A 23,922-nucleotide genomic window follows, 5' to 3' on the forward strand; every position below is an offset into this window, starting at 1 on the left:
GAGCTGAATGCTGCAAAAAGAGATGGCTACCTGACAGGACTTGCATGTCTGGACAGCGCTAGAGGCATCCAGCCTATCGTTGAAAAATTACCTTTCAACCTACAGGAGAGGTGGATGGTTCAAGGCTCTCAGTACAAGGAAATGCACCATGTCCAGTTTCCCCCATTTTCATATTTCACAACCTTTGTCTGCAGTGAGGCACGCAGAAGGAATGACCCAAGTTTCACCCTCTCAACAGCCTCTACGGGTCCAAGCAGCTCCTACAGACCCATCACAGGCTCATCAAAGCCAGAAGCAGTAAGTAGACCAGGGAATGTCAAAACCCACATCTCCACTTACAAGGCAGAGTTAGCAACCAACCACTCTGCTCCTGAGTCAGATGAAATAAGAGACATAAACCATCACTGCCCCATTCACAGGAAGCCACATGCGCTTAAAAAGTGTAGAGGTTTCCGGATCATGTCACACAACGAGCGCATCACCTTCCTTAGAGAAAATGGAATCTGCTTCAGGTGTTGCGCCTCTAACACTCACCTGGCGAAGGAGTGCAAAGCGGAGGTGAAATGCAGGGAATGCAACAGCGACAGACACGTTGCAGCTCTGCATCCTGGACCACCACCTTGGAACGCAGAAGGCCCTACAGAGAATGGCGGGGAGTGTGATGGAGAGACAGATCCGCTAACAGTCACCTCAGCATGCACCAACGTCGGAGACCAAAGCTCCAGGTCCTGTTCCAAAGTTTGCCTGGTGAAGGTCTATCCCAAAGCTCACCCAGACAAAGCAGCAAAGATCTACGCTATTCTGGATGACCAGAGCAATAGGTCAATGGCCAGGTCAGAATTCTTCAATCTTTTCAAACTCACCGGATCGGACTCTCCATACACCCTCCATACATGTTCTGGGGTTACGGAGACATCTGGGAGAAGAGCTACAGGGTTCACAGCTGAGTCCTTGGACGGAGCAGTAAGTGTGATGCTCCCCACACTCATCGAGTGCAATCACATGCCATATGACCGGTCTGACATTCCAACCCCAGAGGCCGCACAGCATCACACTCATCTAAAACCCATCGCTCACAAAATACCACGCCTGGACCCAGAGGCCCAAATACTCCTCCTCCTGGGACGTGACATCCTCCAAGTACATAAAGTACGAGAGCAACGAAACGGCCCAGACAGCGATCCTTACGCCCAAAGACTGGACCTGGGCTGGGTCGTTATAGGCAACGTTCACAAGGGTTCAGACCACAGCCCAGCAGTTGTTACCTCTTATCACACTAATGTGCAAGAAAACGAATGTCCATCCTTCTTAACTCCATGCTCAACTCAGCTTCAGGTCAAAGAGACGTTCAGTGCTATGGCACATATCAAGGTCCAGACGGACGCAACCTTCAGCTCCCCAGCGAACAGTCAACAGACAGACTCCTCGTCGACCATCACAGCTTCCAGCCAAGCAAGCTACACATCAGGCCTGCCTGTCAACCCGGTCAGTAGCCACACGGAACCAACGGTCACAACAGTCTGCTGCACATCTGAATCACTGTCCACAGCATCGGTCACCCCTCCAAATGTGACAGCCCATGTTCAGCCTCTCTGTAGCCCCTTGTCACACTCTGCATCTGCCCTTCGAAACGACACAGAGTCATTCCTGGAGCTACCACCTCAGGCTCCTACACTGCTTCACAAAAGGTCAGCATCCGTCCATATCAACCCTTGGTCTAAGACAAGCTCTCACTATGATGCCTCAACACAGAGCATTGCCACGCAGCCTTCTGATCATCTCTTCAGCCCAAGCATCCCACCTCCTGCAGACAAGAATCTCCTGCAGCTCTTCGGGAAGGCTGCCGACCAGCCAGAGTATCTGTCTGCTATTAGGGCAGCATCCCCTACTCCCCACTCAATACGCAGTCCCTCACACCTCACTTCTGAGACCCAGGACACCCCCTTTCTCATGCCACTTGTCACCATACTGACACGCCAGTGGTATGCCCCCCTGCCCCCTCCAGAGACATTCGACGGCGGAGGTTTCCACCGCCAGCGGTGGAGACAGGTACATTGTCTCGCCAACGTCTATTAGAATGGACTGTTGCGAGAGCCCCACTGTCCTGGTCAAAAGGCCTGTCTTGAGACAGTCTTCCTTATTTCAGTCAAGGTTCTGGACTCACTTTTGTTACCTCTATCTTTAGGAGAGTAATGCAATGTTTCATTTATTGTTTGTTTAGTTAGTGGCATTTGATAACAAATACCAGGCGAGGAGTGTCATGTTCTATTTGAGAACATACTGAACTTTTGTGTTTTTGCGCCCTCTGGTGGACACTACTTAACTTTGGGTTCCCTTGCAAAGTAATTCATTCTAAAGCTAAACGTCAGACCCTGCGGTCATTGTATAACTGCTGTGCTACAGTATTCCTTCAATCTTTCTGTTCATGTCTAGGAAAGAATCGTCTGTGAGTAACTTGATTGCAACCATTTCTGACATGTTTGGTGATTTTGTAGCCATTTGGGTTATCTTGATTTCTTCATTGCAAGTTGTGTTTGGTGCTAAGCCTACGCTAGCATACAGGTTGCTAAGCTAATGCTAGTTTCAGTGTTTTCTCCATGCATTGATATGTGACAATATCACTGTTTGGCCAACTTTATTAGCTTTATTCAGCATCTGTGAGCCTTTCTGACCTTTTGTGAGTTCATATATGGTACAGCAATTCATGATTTTATGATACAGTTCATAACTATTCCTCATGCTGTAATTTCATAATTAGTTCATAATTCCAATTCATATTTCAGTAATGTGCAGTTATAAAAACGGGTTAAAAACTATTTACATTTATCTACAAGCATTATTATACAGTATATGCAGTCATTTCATGTGACTTAAAAAATGAGTTACTGTGAATTACACTTAATGCTTGGACATTGTATGTTTTTTATGCTGTTTATTATTTCATTGAATCTTTGTATAAATAGGCATTATTTAATTAGTGCTTCTTTCTGTATGTTTCAGTTTTACAATTTTGTCTTGATTGGTTTGGAGAAGAAGTAAAAGCCCCTTCAACTTTGCTCTGCCTCTGACCGTCTCTTCAAGTCAAGTGTTAGCTGTCTGTTTATTTGTGTACCCTCCACACACACTGAGAACAGAACATGCCACATCACAACGTAAATGTACTTTACACCACTGATTTCAACTGCAGGACCCCTCATACTCATTAGCCCGCTATTTGAAAATATATGCCATTGCCAAGGACCCCCATAAGAGAATATTGTTTTACGGCTCTAACAGTGATTTTCAACAATTTTCATTTCAAGGAACCCCCGGGTTGACCTGAATTAGGCTACAGCCCCCATTTAACAGCATCTCTGGGACACCCAATGTATAAAATCACTGTTTATTTAACTCAGAGTGTACAAATGGAACGTGTCCATTTGGTTCCATTTGTACACTCTGAGTTACAGACCCGTAAGGGTCCATTTGATTCCTAACTATCACTTAGCTGGGGACCCCCTGGAACTCCCTCAGGGACCCCTAGGGGCCCCGGACCCCACTTTGGGAACCACTGCTATAGCTGTTCCCCCAAATACTGGTTACTTCTATTCTACCACAACTCAAAAATATTGTAGGCTACTTTGACTAGTCAGTAGATAATTAATCAGAAATCTTCTACAATTTATGTAGTGCCTTTATCCAAGGTGCTTTACAGATTGTGCATTACATTAATCCATTCACGCACACATTCATTCACTGATGGCAGCGGAAACCATGCAAGGCACCAACCAGCACATCAGGGAGCAATTAGGGGTTCAGTGTCTTGCTCAAGGACACTTCGACACTAACTCTGGGGAAGCCCGGGTTCGAACTGGCATTCTGGCAACCTTGTCGTTACCAGGCATTCGGCCAATGAATATGTTTTTCATTAAATGTAAGACTGACTTTTTTAACAAATAGGCATAGTGTGTAGGGAAACCTGTCTTGAAAATGTTGATATACTGTAAATCTTTTGATTTGATTTGATTATTTTAAACTTTCAGGTAAAACATTTAATAAAAAAAGGAAAACAATATATTAAAAAAAGTAAAAAATAAACAAAAGATTTTGTGCCAGATTACAGATTAGTTCAATTTTGTACATAGCCCCTTGTGAACTTTAGGGGACGTGTGTGTGTGTGTGTGTGTGTGTGTGTGTGTGTCTTTTCAGATGCCACAGCTAATACACCAGATGTTGTTTATGAGGACAGTAGAAGAGAAGAACATTTTGGAAGTGGCAGCATGTACACCTACAGGGGCAACGTCAAGTCCATCCTACAGCTTCACCTCCTGGTTTGGCAGCCTCAAGGTACAAGAGCAACAGCAGCCGAATGGTGGTGAAGACAGCTGGGAGCCTCTGTTCCCTCCTTGCTAGTACTCCATACAGAGCACTGTGCCAGAAGAGCCACCAGCATTATTAGGGAATACTAATCCGTCCCATGGCCTGTTTGTCCTCCTACCCTCTGGGAAGAGGTACAGGAGCATTAAGGCCAGGACAAGCAGGATGAAAAAACAGCTTTTTCCCAAGCGCAGTGAGGCTCATCAATTTGAACAGTGCCAGCGCCCCCTGCCAATCGTATTGCCAATACTATTTCCCCTTTGTGACATTCTGATGTATAGTATACTAGAATAGGTTAATGAATACCACAGCCCATTCACATCTTACAGAATGTATAAAAAATGAACATTCCATTCATTAAGTTCTGAGTTGTGGCTTTTAAACAACAATAATAACAATAGTAATAATACATTATAATAATAACCACAATAATAAAAAGACTACAATAAATTCACTTACAATTTCCACTTGATTTATTGTGCTGCAATTGTTATGTTCTTGTTTACAAAAAGTGCTCTAAAAATACATCTCAGTTAAAACTTCCAAGTACTGAATAACCCATTGTAAACACCAGATGCTTTACAAATAATTTACAGTGTAAAATGTATATTTGTAGACAAAGATGACCGGTGCAGAAATCACTGCGGGACATTTGCTGCAGATGTATTTTTCCTGATCTCCTTTAAGGAGGAATACAATTAACCCAACTTCAGCTTTTAAATATAAAGCTTAGTCTCTCAGTGGTGGAAAGTAACTATAGTACATTTACTCAAGTACGTTACATTTACTCAAAGTACTGTACAATTGTTGTGCGATATATTTTATACTTCTACTACACTATAGTGTCAGAGGCGAATATTGTACATTTTTACTCCGCTAAACTTATTTGAAAACTTTAGTTGGTAGCATACTTTGCAGATTTAGATTATTAATAGGCTACAAAACATACATTAACCACTTCAGCCCTATTTTTATATTTCGAGAATAGACTATCTACAAGTTCCGCTCTACAAGCTTGTAGATTGTCTATTTTTTGTTAAAAAAAAACAATGTTAAATGTGAAATTTATAATGAGTACTTTCACTTTGGTACAGTAAGTATATTTTGAATTTCCCCCCAAGAAAATAGCAAAAACAGCCGATTTCCAATTGCCAAGCTTGTAGATTTGCTGTTTTCGCTCTTCGCCAGGCACGGACTGACACAGAAAATCGGCCCTGGCATTTGTGGTCTTCGCCGGCCCAAAGACGCCACTTTTTGTTTTTTGGCTCAGGCCTCATGACTGCCCAGGCCTTCTGGCATCTGACAGAATTGCCAGACCATCCAATCTGGGCCTGGTCTTCGCCATACTACAAAGTGTATAGGGCTTAAAGTGGTTAAAAAAAGAGAGGAAGTAGCTCACACTGTTGATGTCAAAACAAACAAACCAAAAATAACACAGACAATGGAAGACCACAATGCTTCTTAAACATACATACAAATACACAAAGCAAAGGGCGTTCCAAAAATATATTAAAACTAATACAGTGAATCTGTTAATCAAGTACATGTAAAGTACAATTTCCCTGTAAGGCACAATAAAACAAAACAAAACACACAAAAATTCAATTGACTTTTCTTTCAGCCAGGGATCTGTGGCGTTACTGAGGAATGAGTACAGAAGTCCTGATGCCAGACCAATTAACAGTGGTGGAAAGTAACTAAGTACATTTACTCAAGTACTGTACTGCAGGAGGATGTCCATGACCTGGTCTGGGGGGGAAAAAAGTACTGTATACGGACAAAATATTCAGCAGCAGTGTGCAAACGTGACTGACATAAAGTGAGGTCACTTTTCTTTTTACGTCCTCTTGTGTGTATGTGTATGAATATATGTGTGTATAGCTAGAACCATGTTCTGCTGAAAATTTGCCACAGAGTATGGTGGTGATATATATTATATTATAAGTATAAGTGAATATTATATTCTGTAAAATTGGAATCATATTATGTGATCAAAAAGCCTGATTTCCTGAAACGTATGAAGCCTAGAAACATATTTTATTTAGTGAAACTGATATTTTTCTTTTGCTTTCTGTTCTTGGTCTGTCTTTTGCTTTAATTTATCCAATATTATCAGTTTTGTTACATCAAAGTTAGTTATTTTGTTTTGAAACATGTGTTACCTTTCAAATAGTGTAGGCAAAATCTAAGCCTTGCTTAGCTTCTTCAAATTGTCTGATGTTTTCAATCTTGTAAAATCTATGTTTGAAAATGTGTTTTTACAACCTGAGTTACGTTAAAAAAGGGTCGGCAATATAAGCCTCGGCTTCAGCCTACACCTTTTTTGTGCCACCAACATTAATGGATTCAACTGCCCTGTATGACAGGTCCGGTTCTAGGGGGGGGGGCAGGGGTGGGCAGAGCCCACCCAAACGTGTGAATCAAAGGTTATGGGGAATATATGTATTTTAGCCAATATAAAAAATACCACAAAATATCTGTAACATTTATCATTTCTGATTGGGTGGGCAGCATTTTTTGAGAAATTTAGACACACCTGAATGCGTTTGCCATCAGTGCTGCTGCAGTGCTGATGGAAATTGGGTTGACTACTGTAACTGTTGGTGAAAGAAGGAGAAGATGGACGGATAGATAGATAAACAGATATGATGATAGCATCGTTTTCCAGGCATTTCGGGGGTATTCGGGGATTTGACAACCCCAAAAATAAATTGACCATGCCGCATGGCGTGGTCGCCTCTTATATTTTGGTCCTGCCCACCTGAGTGGGGAAGGCTACAACTGGCCCTGATGTATGATCTTTTAAATGGACAGAAATAAAATGTACTTACTCTCCTACAGAATAAAAAAAGGCCAATGCAACAACAGTGGTGCCACATGTGTAATGGCAGATGTAGTCATTAGGTACGTTTTAAGCCTGAGCATAATTGTAGTCGATTTATAGGTGGCACCGTACATCCGCACTCTTAGGATATATTTGTACATTTTCATTGTTAGTTGATGCTTCATAATGATACGAGTTAATCGCTCGACTCCGTTTGTTATTTCGGGAACGTATACAATTATACAGTGTGGTAGTTCTTATGATGCATGAAAAGTTTGAGAACCACTGCTCTATACTGGAAAAGGGAGAAGTGAAGTCCATAAAAATAAAACACAATTACGATGCCGTTGGCATTAGGGTTTGTCGTACTTGACCACTTACTAGGAACGTGAGAGAGGCACAAAAAGTGCAGGTGGCGGCCCGCCCCGTCCGTGACTGAGAACACACACGGCTGTAAAAGATTGTTGGCCCAGCTATAGGTTCCAATAAAAGGAACCGTGTGTCTGTAATAATAATAATAATAATAATACAGTGACGGAAATACGAGAGAGAAAAGGCAAAACATTAGGAGTTGGCCGACATACTGCTCCTGCCTGAAGATTTGTCAGTCCATTCCGAGGGAGGGTTCAGCTCGATGGGGTCGACGTGGGGGAACACCACGAAGCACAGACGCTGGCCCACGTACGTCGCCCACTCTGCATGCGGGGGATGACATCGTTACGCTAGTGAAATATGACCCTGAAACATGACTGTCACTCTGTGAGGAAAATACATCGTTATGCTAAAACACTAGCCCTGAAACATGACTGTCACTCTGTGAGGAAAATACATCGTTATGCTAAAACACTAGCCCTGAAACATGACTGTCACGCTGTGAGGAAAATACATTGTTATGCTAAAACACTAGCCCTGAAACATGACTGTCACGCTGTGAGGAAAATACATTGTTATGCTAAAACACTAGCCCTGAAACATGACTGTCACTCTGTGAGGAAAATACATCGTTATGCTAAAACACTAGCCCTGAAACATGACTGTCACGCTGTGAGGAAAATACATTGTTATGCTAAAACACTAGCCCTGAAACATGACTGTCACGCTGTGAGGAAACGCCATCGTTAGGCTAGTAAAACACTAGCCCTGAAACATGACTGTCACGCTGTGAGGAAACGCCATCGTTACGCTAGTAAAACACTAGCCCTGAAACATGACTGTCATAATCATGACAGTATTTGGTATTGTTCAATAAATAAATAAAATCCGACCGCCGGCCAGTATTAATAATAATAAATGAAAAACAGTAGAGACAGACAAAACAAAATTGTACTACATTTCTACAATTCTACTACAACTACACTGTAGCAGCGATATGAAGTACCGTAGTCATCTACACACAAACAAAACGTAGACTACAGGGAACCCCTTTTGGTGTTTTAAGCATTATGTTATACTTTAGCTATTGAAAAATAGCAGATCTACAAGCTCATAACGCACACCGAGTGCCACGATACGAGCTTGTAGATCTGCTATTTTTGAAAAATCGTGAAAATGTGGTGCAAATCTTTGAATATATTCTTTCAGAGCAGGCGTTTTTAACTCAAATCTTTGCTTCTGGAGGGTCCCTTTTGCCTGAAACAACATATTTTCAGATGGGGGTCCGTGGCCAAATACAGATAATGCTGGGGGTCCTTGACATGAAATAGTTTGAGCATCACTGACATAGAAACATAGGTTTTTCAGAAAACTGTCATGATTTAGAAGACATTTCTCAGTCCTAAAAGTAAAAAAGAAATGTGAATACTTTTTTCCCCACCACTGCCTGCGTGGGGACACTCACCGATGAAGTCGTAGATACACTTTGGCTTGTGCTTCCAGTGCACTCCCAGGAAGTAGACGGGCACGCCGGTGAGCATTATGACCAGACCCACACCACACACCAGAGGCTCCGAGTGCAGGCTGAAGGCTAGCATGAGGGCCCAGAACAGCAGGTAGCACACCGGGACCAGCAGGTGCACCTGATGGGAAGGGGTCATAGTAATAGGCAGGGGTCATAGTAATAGGCAGGGGTCCCTACAGCGTACACAGACAAAATAATGTGTCCGTGGAAAAGACTTGGTCTTGTCCGTGGCATAAGACCAATGTCACCTCTTACGGTTTTTCTTCAAAATATGCATGTACAATATGACACTTATTTACTATACGACTCTTATAAGGGCCTGTTACAAACGGAGTCTAACATCACAGCAAAAAAGTCTTGCTTTGAATAGTGTAGTAGTTTGTTGGGACGAGCGTCTGGGTGCCAGTCAGTCTGACAAATCGGGTTATATAATAATAATAGCCCCGAACACCGTACAAGGGATTGACGAACAATTGTATCGACCCCTAGCAAACAATTCACACACAACCATATGCAGCATAAAGAAAATACACACAAAGAGAACTTCATTATATTCAACAGTGCAACCAACCCAAAATGTTATAAGGTTCCTTTGTTTTCCCACAGTCAAATGTTCCAATGTTTTATACAGTTCCAAGGACGTCACTGGACGAGTGGACGTGCAATACACACACACACAGTCAACAGTGTAAATGAATGGCGCGTACACTTCCCGGTCAACCCTCGTAAATTATAGAAAACGGTAACCAGTCACGTCACTCGTGTCAGAGTCGGCACGTCAGTACTCACTGGTAAAGGGACTTTCCCAATAGTGGAACGTTGAATGGGGTCTTAATTCCCCCAAATCCGTCCCGAGATATCCACGTAACCACTGACAGCTAGCTCCGCTGTCATGAACTGGTGTTACCTTAGCCCAGGAACCCACTGACAGCTGACAGGCGAGATGGAAACGTCTGCTGCTCGATCGGGAAGAGACGACACGATCCAAATCGCGTCTTGCGTGGATAAAGGCTAAATTTCACTGCTTTCACGGGCCGTGGGTAGGCCACTATAGTATATGGACAGCAGGAGACAGGTCATATTAACAGCACATAGCACAGCGCTAGCCTCACACGCAGAGTCTGACAGGGGGCTGCGTCTATACGCGCTCAGTTCCTTTGATTCATTCACAAACTTCCGTGAGAGCGTGGGAACGGGTGATGTGGCAGACATGGTTAAAGGCGCAGATCGCCACAATAGTGGGCTCTGATTGGTCACCCACAACTCTGGGGTGACCAAAATGTATTTCAAACTGAGGAGTGCCAGACCAATCTCCCAGGGATGTTTCCCCCCCCCTGGCAGATTGGTCTGGTTTCCAGGCTACCTTAATAGGCCTGTAGAGGTTGGGTTTCTTCCAGCGGTAGTAGAGCAGGCCAGCGATGGTCACCCCATAGGACAGGTAGTTGATGAAGGACACGTAGTTGATCAGGTTGTGCGTTTCCCCGATGCACAGGATCACCACCGTGGCAGTGCACTGAATGAATGAACAACACACACACAATGCACAGGATCACCACTGGGTGGCAGTGCACTGAATGAACGAACAACAACATATAATATATTATTATTATTATTATTACATTTATTATTATTATTATTATTATTATTATTATATGCAGTGGTTTTCAACCCTTTTCACATCAAGGCCCATTATTTATTTGGCATTTAAGCCACTGTCCACCATTTGATGACATTTAGCCTTGCAGACCCAAAACTAAAGAATATGTCCACTTTTCCATGCTGTACCATAGGAGAGATAACAGGCAAACGTTGATCAAAATAACTAATTCTTCAGGCCTATTGCAGATGTTTAACAATAATTTTACTCTTGAGAGTTAAATTCTCCTCCCAAAAAAGAATGAAACATACACAGACTAGAAGGGCGGGAATGGGAGTGCAGTTCTTGAGGTGAATCATGGCCAACAGACTTGGTAGATGTCCCTCTCTAGCTCCAGAAAAACATAATCTGCACGTCCACACGCGCACACACACACACACACACACACGCACGCACACACACACACACACACACACACACACACACACACACACACACACACACACACACACACACACACACACACACACACACACACACACACACACACACTGTTTCTGTCAGCTGGAAACTATTATTTTTCAGGAAATAGAGAACAAATAAACAAAAAGACTTGCAAAACACTTTAACTGCCCAGTGTCAGTTGGAACCATACATAGATCTTGCCCAGCTAGTTGCAGCTTCACATCTAACCGAAACATTCGCAGATTCGACGATCGCTGACCGCCCGAGGCATGAATTATTCTACCGCAGCTAGCGAGGGGACCGCGATGGCCCGTCAAAAACACTGCTTTTGATTAGAACCGTAATCTGTGATTTAGATTCAGAGATTTTCCCTCCCGACCACTAAACTGGAGAAGGGGAACACTTTTGATGACGGACCAAACCGGAAGTGGTTTTGAAAGTTGCACAACAGACGTGCTCAGACTGTAGTGTAACGCTCGCCGATATCAAACAATTAAAAAGCTTAAAGGGACACTTCACCCTTTTTGCAAAAAAATATATGTTAATGACGTTTAGAAGCTTTAGATCACTTTCCTGGGGGTCTTTATGTGTGTAATATGTGGTTTTAGATATTTTAGATTGTAGCAGTGAGCCTGTTGTCTCTGATGTCATGGACACTGGTCTCACTACCTTCCTGGACTACAATTCCCATAATTCTTTGGTGCACTGCTCCTCCTTGTGGATAGGGGGAGAGCTGTCTTACTGAGACAACATGTAGTCCAGGAAGGAAGTGAGCCCAGTGTCCATGACATCAGAGCCAACAGGCTCACTGCTACAATCTAAAATATCTAAAACCACATATTACACACATAAAGACCCCCAGGAAAGTGTTCTAAAGCTTCTAAACGTCATTAACATATATCTTTTTGCAAAAAGGGTGAAGTGTCCCTTTAAAAGACGGAACATGTCTGTCCTGGGCAGTCAACAGATGGCCTTCAAAAGACGGAATTTCTGTCCTGGGCAGTAAACATGCTTTTAGTAAATAGTACAATATCTTATGTTAAAATTGGCTTAATGGAACCAGCCATAACCATATAAGGATTAATGTCACTATGACTCAGCCATATAACCAAATAAGGATTCATGTCACTGGATCGGCGGTGGGAGGGCTGCGTAGCGGCCCGGACCTCTAGTTTATAAAACCCACAGACTTTCAGAAATAGTGAAAATAGCATAGACATATCGCATCGCATAGCGCTGTGAATGTTTAAATCAGCTATTTTCGGGACTTTTGCGTGACATTCCTGTACGACTATCTAGGGCCCTAAAAAGTTAATAATGTGACTTCTAGTTCTAACCCATTAAAATGAATATAGTTTATACTTTAATTAGAATCCATGTGGACATGGGGCAGCAGACAGGAACAACCTGACCTTGAGGACGTGAACAGATATCCGTTGATCCCTCCAAACGTAGACAAGGCCACAGAGATGGGCATGATCACAGAGAACATGCCCAGGAGCTTCTCTCCAAACGTCTGTGGACAATTCAAACACGTTTTAACTTTCTTTAAAGCCTCACTATGTAACTTCTTTTAGCGAATAAAATGCAATTTTGTCCAATCAGACTATGTTAATACAATATCACTTATAGAGTGATGTCTAAAGTAGACACAGGATATGTCTACACTTGCGCAGCAAACCGGATTCAAATCCTGGCAGAATAGGAAAGTTACAAAGTGCTGCTTTAAATGTAGTCATTATAGTGGTAGTTCCCCTCCACCCCACTTCTTACATCGGACAAAAGCTGAGACCCCCCCACACATGTGCACACGCATACATCTACTGTATGTACTTCACTGTGACAAATAGCATACAAGTCTAAATCACACACACACACACACACACACACACACACACACACACACACACACACACACACACACACACACACACACACACACACACACACACACACACACACACACACAATACACACAGACTCAATGAATAGTTTTGTCTCTGTGATTAACTCACCACAGCCACAGCGTTGGATGAGAGGAGCTCTTCGGGAGACATGGAGGAGAAGTATGCGATGTTGGTGAGCGTGTACACAAAGGTCACCAGGGGGATGGAGATGTAGATGGCACGGGGAAGGTTCCTGATCGGGGACAAGATGGACACCATCAAACTCATCCTGGAAAACCATGCTTTTGACGTATGGGAAAACCTAGATACCTCATTGGCCACTGCAGTTCATTGGAGAGACCTGTGTCGCAGGGAAGGCGGATGTACAGCGGATGTACAGTATGTCAAACTGGGGGTACTTGAAATAAAAAATGGTTGAAAATCACTGCTAGAGCTGTAAGAACCTTCTCTTATGGGGGTCCTTGGCATATTTTCAAATGGGGGAATGGGCAGAATCGGATGGGCCACGTCGCTATTTTGAAAGAATACAAGGGCACACAAACTGAAGAAGTAGTGTAAATACAAGTTCACAAAATGGCGTGTAGCGACGTGTTGTATAGATCTGCTATATTCACTAGTTTGGGTCCCGGGCAAATGTCTAATTTCTTTTTTGGCTCTTGAGCTATAAAAAGTTTGGGAACCACTGCTATATACCTAGTTATCTTCACTGTGCAACATGCTTCCATAGAACACATGCTGGCTTCTATGAAATCCAAATGACTGAAATGAGTCGTGGCGACTGAGAACCCGTGAGATACTGTATACTCACCGTCGGGGATCGACCACTTCCTCTGTCACGTAGTTGAGGAAGTTCCAGCCGCTGAAGGCGAAGGAGGCCTGCAGGAACGCCAGAGCGATCTGACCCACCGACGGTGTCGTGCTGAACTTGAACGCCACCTGAGGCGTGAGTCCTTCATAGTGTCCTGTATAGGTAGGTACACACCACATAAAACCTGACGTCATTGACCATTATTCGGACGGTCGGAACATCGAGTGGTGCTAGTGGAGCGTCCAAAGAAAGTTCTGAGATCGACCACCCGTCCAAAGTTCTTCTGATGAGGTCATTTTGTAGTTATCACCTACCCCTGAGATGTTCGGATGGAGCATGCAACCTCCCTAAATTGGAATAGTGACTTATAGAGTTTGGAAGCACTCGTTTTCAATAACGCAATGTCCAGCTGCCTCCTGCATTATGTACAACTCAGAAACAGGTGGTACGCCGGACCGCTGAGTGATTTCCGACGAGCGCTTCCAAACTCTAAAAGCTCCATGTACAAATATAATTTATGAAAAGCTACTACAGTGAAGTCTGTTCACAGAAGTTGTTGTAGGCTATGTGGGGATTATCTGACGAGGTACCATTTGAGTGTGCAAAACCTTACATATACTAAATAATACTAAATTGTTTATAGGGTCAATATAGGTAAAATAATATAGCCTTTCTACAGGAGTATCTTTTTATATTTGTCCAAAAAGAATACAAACAGCCAATAGCATATTACAAAGTCATCCCCCTCACTGGTGACAATTCCGGGAGGAAAAACGGGCAAGCACCGAGGCGAGTAGTCCGGTATTCCAGGTAATGTACCCCGGCCCCACCTAAATCATGAACTGGATCATGATAGGTGAACTGAATCATGATAGATTATTTGCACTGGTTTTAGTGAAGTACTTATTTTATTTGTATTACTATTAAAGGATACATGTGGTATGTAGTATTGTAGTATGTTCTTTCTGTCTCGTCTGCCTGTTTAAATGCTGACCCTGGGAGCTGCAGCGAATGGCAAATAAAGTCTATTCAATTCTATAAGTATACATGATGTGTGTAGCCTATCTCACCGTTGGAGATCTGGATCAAACCCACTACTATGATGAGGCACAGGGCCAGCAGCTTCCCCACGGTGAAGATATCCTGGATCCTGGTGGCTAATCGCACGCTGGAGCAGTTCACCCAGGTTAGGAACACTGTGGAGGAAAGACACTCTTATTAAAGGCCTATTTACACTCCAGTTTTAGGTGATAAGGACCATCGTTTCTGGTTAGTAAAAACAGAGAGATGTGTTTGTGTGAGCGGTGACCACTGGGTCGTGACGTCATATTGTAGTTTTCGTTGGTGGAGCCTTCAGTCAGTGAAGGCAGATATTGTACTTTTACTCCACTACGATTAGTCGAAAACTAACTGTAGATTTTGATTATTATTACAAAACATATATTAATGGCCATGGTGCAATGAAAAATACGGCATTTTAATTTTGAAGTTTCACCCTGAAACAGAAAGCTGTGTTTTTGAACCAATCAAAACGTTTCATCCCTCGGGCTATGGGACGTAGCTCTGTTACATCATGTGCGACGCATGCACGCTCATGCAGATTGTATGTTTACAAAGTGACAGAGAGATGGGCAGCAAAACTCGTGGATTATTTCTAACCTATGTTTTCAGATACATATTTTAGTGTGAGGATTACGTTTAAAACGTATTAATGGATGTCATCTTGAATGAGATTAAAAACTGAGTAGTTATGTAATCAACATCAACATTAGCTGACAGCTGTGTTTGGAGGACGAGCAGCAATGGGAATAAAACTGGTGAATTAAATCAAGATTAATTTGATACAGGTCATCATTTTCGTTCAAAGGAAGTAATTCAAATTGGAATTTTCTGGACTTTTGATATACATTTTTTTTGTTGCATCCATTAGAAAATATTTGGTGCCCCTCCACCCCCCTATAGTAACTCCGAGGACCCCCTAGCCGGCCCCGGACCCCCTGTTGAAGACCCCTGAAAGAAGTCATGTAGAACCTATAAAGTATAGCCTGTGAGGTGGTGTTTTGTTTTTTGCGCGTGATCCCTCTCATTCTAGATGCCATCATCATTTACACTTGTTTTTAGGAGCCGGAGACTTCAACCATGTGAAGAGAACGTGAGCCTTTGTCTCCTGCCTCTTCAGGGACCTGCCTGCCTGTTTGTCTACGGCCTGTGTTGCCCCCACCCACCCACCCACCCCCCCCCCCCACCCACCCACCCCCCCCCCCCCCCCCCCCACGCATCGGAAACGGTTTGTTTGGCCCGGCTGACAGCTCTGAGAAAGCCAGGCCACCATGGGAGTCAGAGGCAAGCCACTGACGCTGATGGATGATCGGCTCTCGCCCTCCCCTCATTCTGCCACATTCCTGCGTGCCATAGAGACTGCTCCGGTGGGGTGCTGCCGCACCGGGGCACCACCACATCCCCTAGAACCACGTGGCCAAGCCATGTGTCCTGAACCTGAACTTTGAACATTCAGTTGATTTTCTGTGATCTGGGGTTTTCTGAATAATTAGCCTCAAAGAGTCCACGGGGAAATGGATTTGCCTGTGGACGGTGATGTCATCAGAATTCAAGACCACAGAACATCTACTGAATGTTCAAGCTTTTTTGGGTGCAACTGATTCCGAGGATCTGTACTTTTTGTACTTTTTTTTTACGCGTCCGACGAGCGAGAAAAATATGAAGCAAAATAAAGCCTGGTGTTGAAGTGAACATGGAAGTGGCTGATGTGGAGACCGAAGGTGAGCGGACATGGTTAGATAACACTTGGTCGAGGTGCTATAGCTTTGTAGCTGCGGCATCTATTTGTTTCCACACACGCAGAAGAGTCTGTTATATAAGCACATACATTTTTCAATAGTAGTGCTTTTCACAACAGTCACGTTGCATCATACATAACTCAAAAATACAGATTCTCAAGTAAGGAACATGCACAACTAACCCTAACCGTTGTGCAGCACAATGCTTGGAATTCCATGTTTTTATTTAATTGAAATGCATTCATTCGACCAGCCAGCATTCGTCCACCCAATTATCTGTTTTAATTAAGCATAGCCTATCGTTTCTGTCGGTCAGGAAACCTGTATCTCCATATTTAAACTTCTTGAATGAATGCCCTAGCCTACTTTGTCGCATATGGCTGATCAAACTAATCGCATATTCTTTGTATGACTAAAATGTCATGATTGTGACAAGCCATAATAGAGGCTATGCATGTGACACCATGATCATCATAACCGGAAGTTATGCAGGAACGTCTACTGAGTGGCAAAAAACTACTTTCTGGCCTTTACAGCCAACACATCTAAGAAAATCTACCGAAAAGTCCCTGTATTAAACAACGTTAAACTCGCCATCATTTCAACTGTAGCCTATGGAAAGCTTGAATTATCTTTCTATCTGCAAAGTGTTTGTTTCATAAAAATACACCGTAGACATGTTATGAGCTACTTTCTGTCAAACAAACAATTCCATGCAGGTGATTATTTTTCTCTGACATTTTTAAGTGTCAGAGTTTGGAAGCGCTCGTTTTCATCAACACAACATCCTCCTATGCCTCCTGCATTATGTGATATAAGGCACATAAACTCACACAGGCAGGTGGTGGACAGCATGCACGTAAGGCCCATATACACACACAGCTGGTGGACAGCATGCGCGTAAGACATATATTACTCACACAGGTGGTGGACAGCATGCGCGTAAGACATATATTACTCACACAGGTGGTGGACAGCATGCACGTAAGACACAAATACTCACACAGGCAGGTGGTGGACAGCATGCACGTAAGACACAAATACTCACACAGGCAGGTGGTGGACAGCATGCGCGTAAGACATATATTACTCACACAGGCAGGTGGTGGACAGCATGCGCGTAAGACATATATTACTCACACAGGCAGGTGGTGGACAGCATGCGCGTAAGACATATATTACTCACACAGGTGGTGGACAGCATGCGCGTAAGACACATATTATACTCACACAGGCAGGTGGTGGACAGCATGCACGTAAGACACATATTATACTCACACAGGCAGGTGGTGGACAGCATGCGCGTAAGACATATATTACTCACACAGGCAGGTGGTGGACAGCATGCGCGTAAGACACATATACTCACACAGGCAGGTGGTGGACAGCATGCGCGTGGCCATGTAGGGAGGCACGCAGTTGGGAAAGACCGGCTGCAGCACGTAGTTGGAGAAGGTGAGGGCGATGACGGCCAGCGTGGTCGGGTACATGATGAGAACTGCACTCCACAGCAACAGGAACCTACAGGGAGGGACATGCCGGCTGAAAACTGTCCATATTCCAAAAAGGAATTTGTGCGTTTTCTATCTTTCTAAATTAATTGATGTCTCCCCGGGACTCAAACTAGTGAACTCCGAAGTTAAGACACCCACGACGGGTGTCTGAATTAAAATCTATGGGTTCCCCAGCGTTCTACACTTGCATGTGCAGTATTTCTTTTTCCTTCTATCATGACACCCATCTGTGTTGAAAATAGCCAATCTACAAGCTCACAACGCGTCACGTTGTGAGCTATTAGATCGGATATTTTTACAGACCCGGCTAGAACACTACCGTTGAAAACTGTCACACCATCACTAACGTTGGGTATATAAAGGAATTCCATAAAATATATTTCTGGTGGGCTTTAGGCCCTCCTCTTCCGGTGGGGCCCTGACGACAGATTCAGTGGCGTGGCTCGGAATCTGTTCTTGAGAGATTAGGGGTACCGTAATGGTATCAATATGACATCATTGTACTGACCGGCCTGGACTCCATAATATGGACCCGTTGTCAGGCTACCTGTTGTACCTTATACCCATATATGGAGTCCATATATGGATATAAGGTACAACGGGTACCCTGACAACGGGTACAACAGGTATAGGAATTGTACAACCAGATCCCAACGGGCATCATTCCCGATGGGCATCTTTATTGAGAAATAAACCCCTTCAGGGTGATAAAGACTCACTAATCAGGGTTTATTTCTCTAGTGGACACAAACCGTCCATCCATATAAACATGACACAACAATGTGAAAAGGCAATTTTGGCAATTGGATGATTTGAGGCATTTTGTTCCGAATATGTGTTTTGCAAAATTCCACCTGTTGATGGCGCTATAAAAGGCCAATGTGAAAAGGGTGGGATATATTCCTCAGCCTAGTATAGGAAAGTCTGTGAAAGATTTCATGTAAATTGCATGCTGTGTTGAGGCTTTTTGTTAAAAACGGGCCAATCCTGCAAACTTTGAAAGCCAATGTTAGCCAATTAGGATGGAATATGACAGATCCGGCGTGAACACATGACTATAGAGATAGTGTGTAACGATTGTTTTTCAAATGTCTGCCTCCTGGTGGCGCTATAACAGGCCACTCTGGAGAATTTGGGGCAGATCGTTGGCCTCCAGGGAGTGTGTGTGCCAAATTTGGCATCGACCGGGTTAACGGTGCCAGAGATTAGCTGGTAACAGACGGACAGCCGGACGGACACACGGACGTACAAAACAGACTCTCTCCCCATGCCTTCGGCCTGGTGGAGACAATCATAGTTCAACACAGCCTAATTTCAGAAGTGCCTCACGTATTTCCGCTTGAAAATCTCGTATTGCAATGCAGTGGGGTACAAATGAGGATCATCCCTTTGAAATCTACCGCTACCCTAGTTCTTACACTTACCCCACCAGGCCACCAAATATCTGGGTGACATAGGAGTAGTCCCCTCCAGACTTGGGGATGGTGACCCCCAGTTCGGCATAGCAGAGGGAGCCCAGGGCAGCTATGCAGCCGCCCAGCACCCACACTATCAGCGCTATCCCCACTGAGCCGGAGTGCTCCAACACCCCCTTGGGAGAGATGAAGATCCCTGAGCCAATGATGTTCCCTGTAAGCAATCACAAGACAAATTATTTGTATAAATATATTGCAACACAGAGAGCTAGTGTCAAAGTGTCCTTGAGCAAGAGACTGAACCCGTAATTGCTCCTGATGTGCAGGTTGGTGCCTTCTATGGTTTCCTCCACCATCGGTGTGTGAATGGGTGAATTTAATGCACATGCATTTAATGCTCTATGTCATTGTCTATCTATGCCTTGGATAAAGGCGCTATATAAATGCACCATTTACCATTTCCAAACAACATTAATTTAATAGCAGGTTTCTGTAAGTGATGTCTCTTTGGTTATATCAAAAAACGTGTATTGTTCAACAGTGAAACCTGTATTTTCTGATAGTAATCAATCTAATCATATAGACTAACAGTAACAGGCCTATTCTCAGGCCACCCGACTACATTTCAAAGATTGTTCTTTTGACCCCACTGCATTTCTAGGAAGGGAAAACATACATTGTGAATTAACCCCTTCAGCCATATTGCAAAATAAATTAATAGTGAAAATAGCCTAGAACTACAAGCTCAACGTGGCAAGGCTATAAGGAAAGCGTCGATGGCAGGCCAGCCCAGGGCAGCAGCAGTTCTCAAAACATTCAGGGTACAGCGCTGCGAGTAGCACAGCAGAAGGCAGCCAAGTGGCACAGACCTCGATTACATAACTGGACATCAATGATTTACTCTGAGCCGTCCCGGGATAGGGAGGCTGGGGGCCGACTGACTGACTCTCCTCTTCTGCATTATTTCTACAGCTTTCTCTCTGGTTTTCTAAAAGTGTCAGTTTGATGATCATCTGATTGTTAGGCTTGTGTTGATATCAGTGTTGGATTTCACTTGGTACATGGTGCATTTATATAGTGCCTTTATCCAAGGCGCTTTTAACACAGATTGTGCATTACATTCACCCATTCACACACAGACGGCAGAGAAAACCATGCAAGGCAGCAACCTGCTCATCGGGAGCAATTAGGGGTTCAGAGTCTTGCTCAAGGACACTTCGACACAAACTCTGGTTCACACAATCACTTCTCTGAGGCTGATTCTACAAATGTCTTCTAAATCGGTTGATTTAGAAGAAGTGAAGTGAGGGGTGCCCACTGTGGCTGCCACATTACATCACTGCTTAAAGCAAAAGTCCATAGACTTGGCTGGGGCCCTGTTCTTTTGGGGGGTACAGATTGTTTTCTTCCAAATCCGAGTGGTGCCGCTTTTTCTTTTTCTTTTTTCAAACATTAAAAGTCCATAGACTTTGGCTGCCACATGACGTAATTTCTGAAATCCTGAAGTTAGCTATAGCGGCCCTCAAAAACATACGTTTCTATCACTCAGTGGTTCTCAAACTTTTTCATGGAGGACTCATCCCTAAATGATATATGTATTTGGCCACCGACCGGTCTCAAATGATTTTGAACACTTGCACAAATACACTTAAAAATAATAATAATAATATATATATATATATATATATATATATATATATATATAGCAGATCTACAAGCTCTAAGCTGTGAGCTTGTATATCTGCTATTTTTTGAAGAGCCAAAGTATAAAATAATGCTTTTTAGCTCAAATGAAATGACATGGATGCTTTCCCAATCTTAACACAGTGGTGCAGGACAAAGTAGGCTATAGGCTACTGAACTTATATATATATATATATATATATATATACACATGGGGAAGGGGGGGGTTCCATATGGACAAATATAGACTTGGCTGACACATTTCTGGAGCGTCCCACAAAAAGGTAATTGTTTGAATGTTTTTTTTTTATTCCCAAAATAGGGATCATTATATATTAAATATAATTATTCTAATTAATGAATATAACATAATTGATTTGATTAACTGCATGCTTCAGTGTGACATGATGCAGATGAACTGGGTATATATGGACAATCAACTGCTCTAAAACCAACACGTGGTGGAAAGTTACCAAGAGGCTATACGTCTCTATAGCCTATACCTGAGGGTCCCCCGAAGCCCAGTTTGAGACGCCCTGCTTTACTGCCATGCATCCACATCCATTCTGCCTCGGCAAACAATCAGCTTCTGCTTGACAAGCTAATGTTCTTCTTGACAAGATATTTTTGGCCACGTAAGCAGTGAAGAGGCTGTCTCTGCGACACCCAATTTGTCCCAATTTATCCTCTATGTAATCCTGCCAAATGTATGAGGGATTCCCCATGGTTTTCGAATTATTTCAAAGTGTGTTATTGGCCATTGCTCGGTTAAAATAGACAACAGACAACAAAAAAGAGAGGAAAAAGAAAACCGAGGTAGCTTGATGCAACAGGTGTAAAGTATAAGAGCATGGCCTATCGTCAGATATATAGGCTACTGAAAGGGAGCTTTGCATAAGTTTAGCACAATGACCAAACCAAAGCCTAGGCTACATCTTTGGCCCAATTAATTAGGCTATTACAAAACAGATTACAGACTATATGGCTATTCTATTATGTTACACAATAGAGGGGAAAAAAGAGAGAAAAGATTTAGCTATAGGCTTTATAAAAGTTTTGACAAATAACAGATGTGCGAAATAAGAATACTGAAAATAGATTTTTGCAGGTTCAGCACCAACACAAAATAAATAGCCCAATATCAGCCTTACCTATGATAATTGTGCAAGCACTTAAAAGTCCAATTTCTTTCTTCAAAGTTACTCTCTCCGGGACGTCCGGATGCCTGCTGCTGCTATTCTTATCATTAGGGGTCGATCCGTCATCTTTTGGGGGCTTGTTATTCTGGGCGGCCGGCGACAGCGAGGGGTCTGACCGCCGCGAGGAGCAAACCCCGCTGCTGCTGTTGGTTTTATGATTGTTCCCCATTGCTCCATCCATGTCCGCCACCATATCATCAAAGCCGCTTCTCCCCTGGCCCGGGGTCTCTTCTCTTCAGCTCCACACACACACACACACACACACACACTCACACTCACACACACACACACGGCATTGATGACAGAATGAATAGGCAGCGCATGCGCAACAATCTGTCGCTGTCCAGGGTAGAATGCTAACGACCTGCTGCACCCCCCCCCCCTCCTCCTCCTCCTCCCCCGCACCTATGCTCAGCGGTACCACGGTGTCGCGTGCCTAAAAAAAGAGCATGCATAATCTTTAGCTAGAGTAGAACACTGTGAACCAAGTGGACCCCCACTCTGACTGTAACCCGTGGCTTTAGGCCCCCAGATGAATGCATATTGCATAAGAATATAGGGGTCCTTTGAATTGAAAAGAGTCACTCATCTCAAACGAAACGTTTCAATTTCAAGGACCTCCATAACTCTTGAGTGCACAAAATTACAAATGGGGTCGAAGTTGAGCACTTTTATTTCAAGGACCCCCGTTTCATATACCATGTTTTTTTATTTTAACAAACACACAACATATATCACTCCTAAATTCCCAACATATTTGATTCATTTCTCAACGTCTCAATTCGTCGACAAAAGTCAGGCATAATTCCATCCAAGCATCGTCATGCTGAAGTGAAAATCTAAAGGAGCCCCTGTGGTTCCCCCCCAATGGGTCCCACTGGGTCGGGAGGGGACCCATTTGTGGGTCCCGGACACATTTCTGTGGGTCCCTGTATATTTTTGCTGTCTAAATTTTGTTTTGTAATTATCATTTCAAACATTTCCAAAAAACATTTCCAAAAAAGCTAACGTTTTCATGAATTAAAAACAAAATGCAATGATTTGTTCCAGTAGGCTAATTCATGACGAAATCAAAGAAACATCTAAGAAATTCCATAAATTAGACATCACACTGGACACCCTGGGGACACCCTGTAGACTCGGTGCATTACACTGGACACCCTATAGGGGACACCCTGCTGAGAGGGACATCACACTGGAGGACACCCTGGGGACACCGTGCTAAGAGGGACATCACACTGGAGGACACCCTGCAGGGGACACCGTGCTAAGAGGGACATCACACTGGAGGACACCCTGCAGGGGACACCGTGCTAAGAGGGACATCACACTGGAGGACACCCTGCAGGGGACACCGTGCTGAGAGGGACATCACACTAGAGGACACCCTGCAGGGGACACCGTGCTAAGAGGGACATCACACTAGAGGACACCCTGCAGGGGACACCGTGCTGAGAGG

General features: G+C 43.6%; 1 protein-coding gene across 1 annotated transcript; it reads right to left on the reverse strand.

Annotated features, from left to right (window-relative positions):
* Positions 1-7,532: 7,532 nt before the first annotated feature.
* slc7a10b (solute carrier family 7 member 10b) lies at positions 7,533-22,694 on the reverse strand. Its single transcript, XM_083762345.1, has 11 exons — positions 22,416-22,694; positions 19,591-19,795; positions 18,022-18,173; positions 14,925-15,050; positions 13,855-14,008; positions 13,155-13,278; positions 12,552-12,655; positions 10,986-11,082; positions 10,441-10,590; positions 9,018-9,195; positions 7,533-7,875 (listed from the first exon to the last, which is right to left on the reverse strand). The coding sequence occupies exons 1-11, from the start codon at positions 22,654-22,656 to the stop codon at positions 7,745-7,747; spliced, it is 1,662 nt and encodes a 553-aa protein (XP_083618471.1). The 5' UTR covers positions 22,657-22,694; the 3' UTR covers positions 7,533-7,744.
* Positions 22,695-23,922: the final 1,228 nt, after the last annotated feature.

This window comes from Protomyctophum parallelum (assembly GCF_964188405.1).
Source record: "Protomyctophum parallelum genome assembly, chromosome: 4".
In the NCBI taxonomy this organism is placed as follows: domain Eukaryota; kingdom Metazoa; phylum Chordata; class Actinopteri; order Myctophiformes; family Myctophidae; genus Protomyctophum; species Protomyctophum parallelum.

What these genes read in the sequence shown, in the direction of transcription:
- slc7a10b (XM_083762345.1), bottom strand. Translation starts at nt 22,656, where the DNA reads ATGGTGGCGGACATGGATGGAGCAATGGGGAACAATCATAAAACCAAC. An exon ending in ACCTCTACAGGCCTATTAAG is followed by an intron (nt 9,196 to 10,440) that starts GTAGCCTGGAAA and finishes CCTTCCCATCAG; the next exon opens with GTGCACCTGCTGGTCCCGGT. An exon ending in GTGTATCTACGACTTCATCG is followed by an intron (nt 7,876 to 9,017) that starts GTGAGTGTCCCC and finishes CCCCGCATGCAG; the next exon opens with AGTGGGCGACGTACGTGGGC.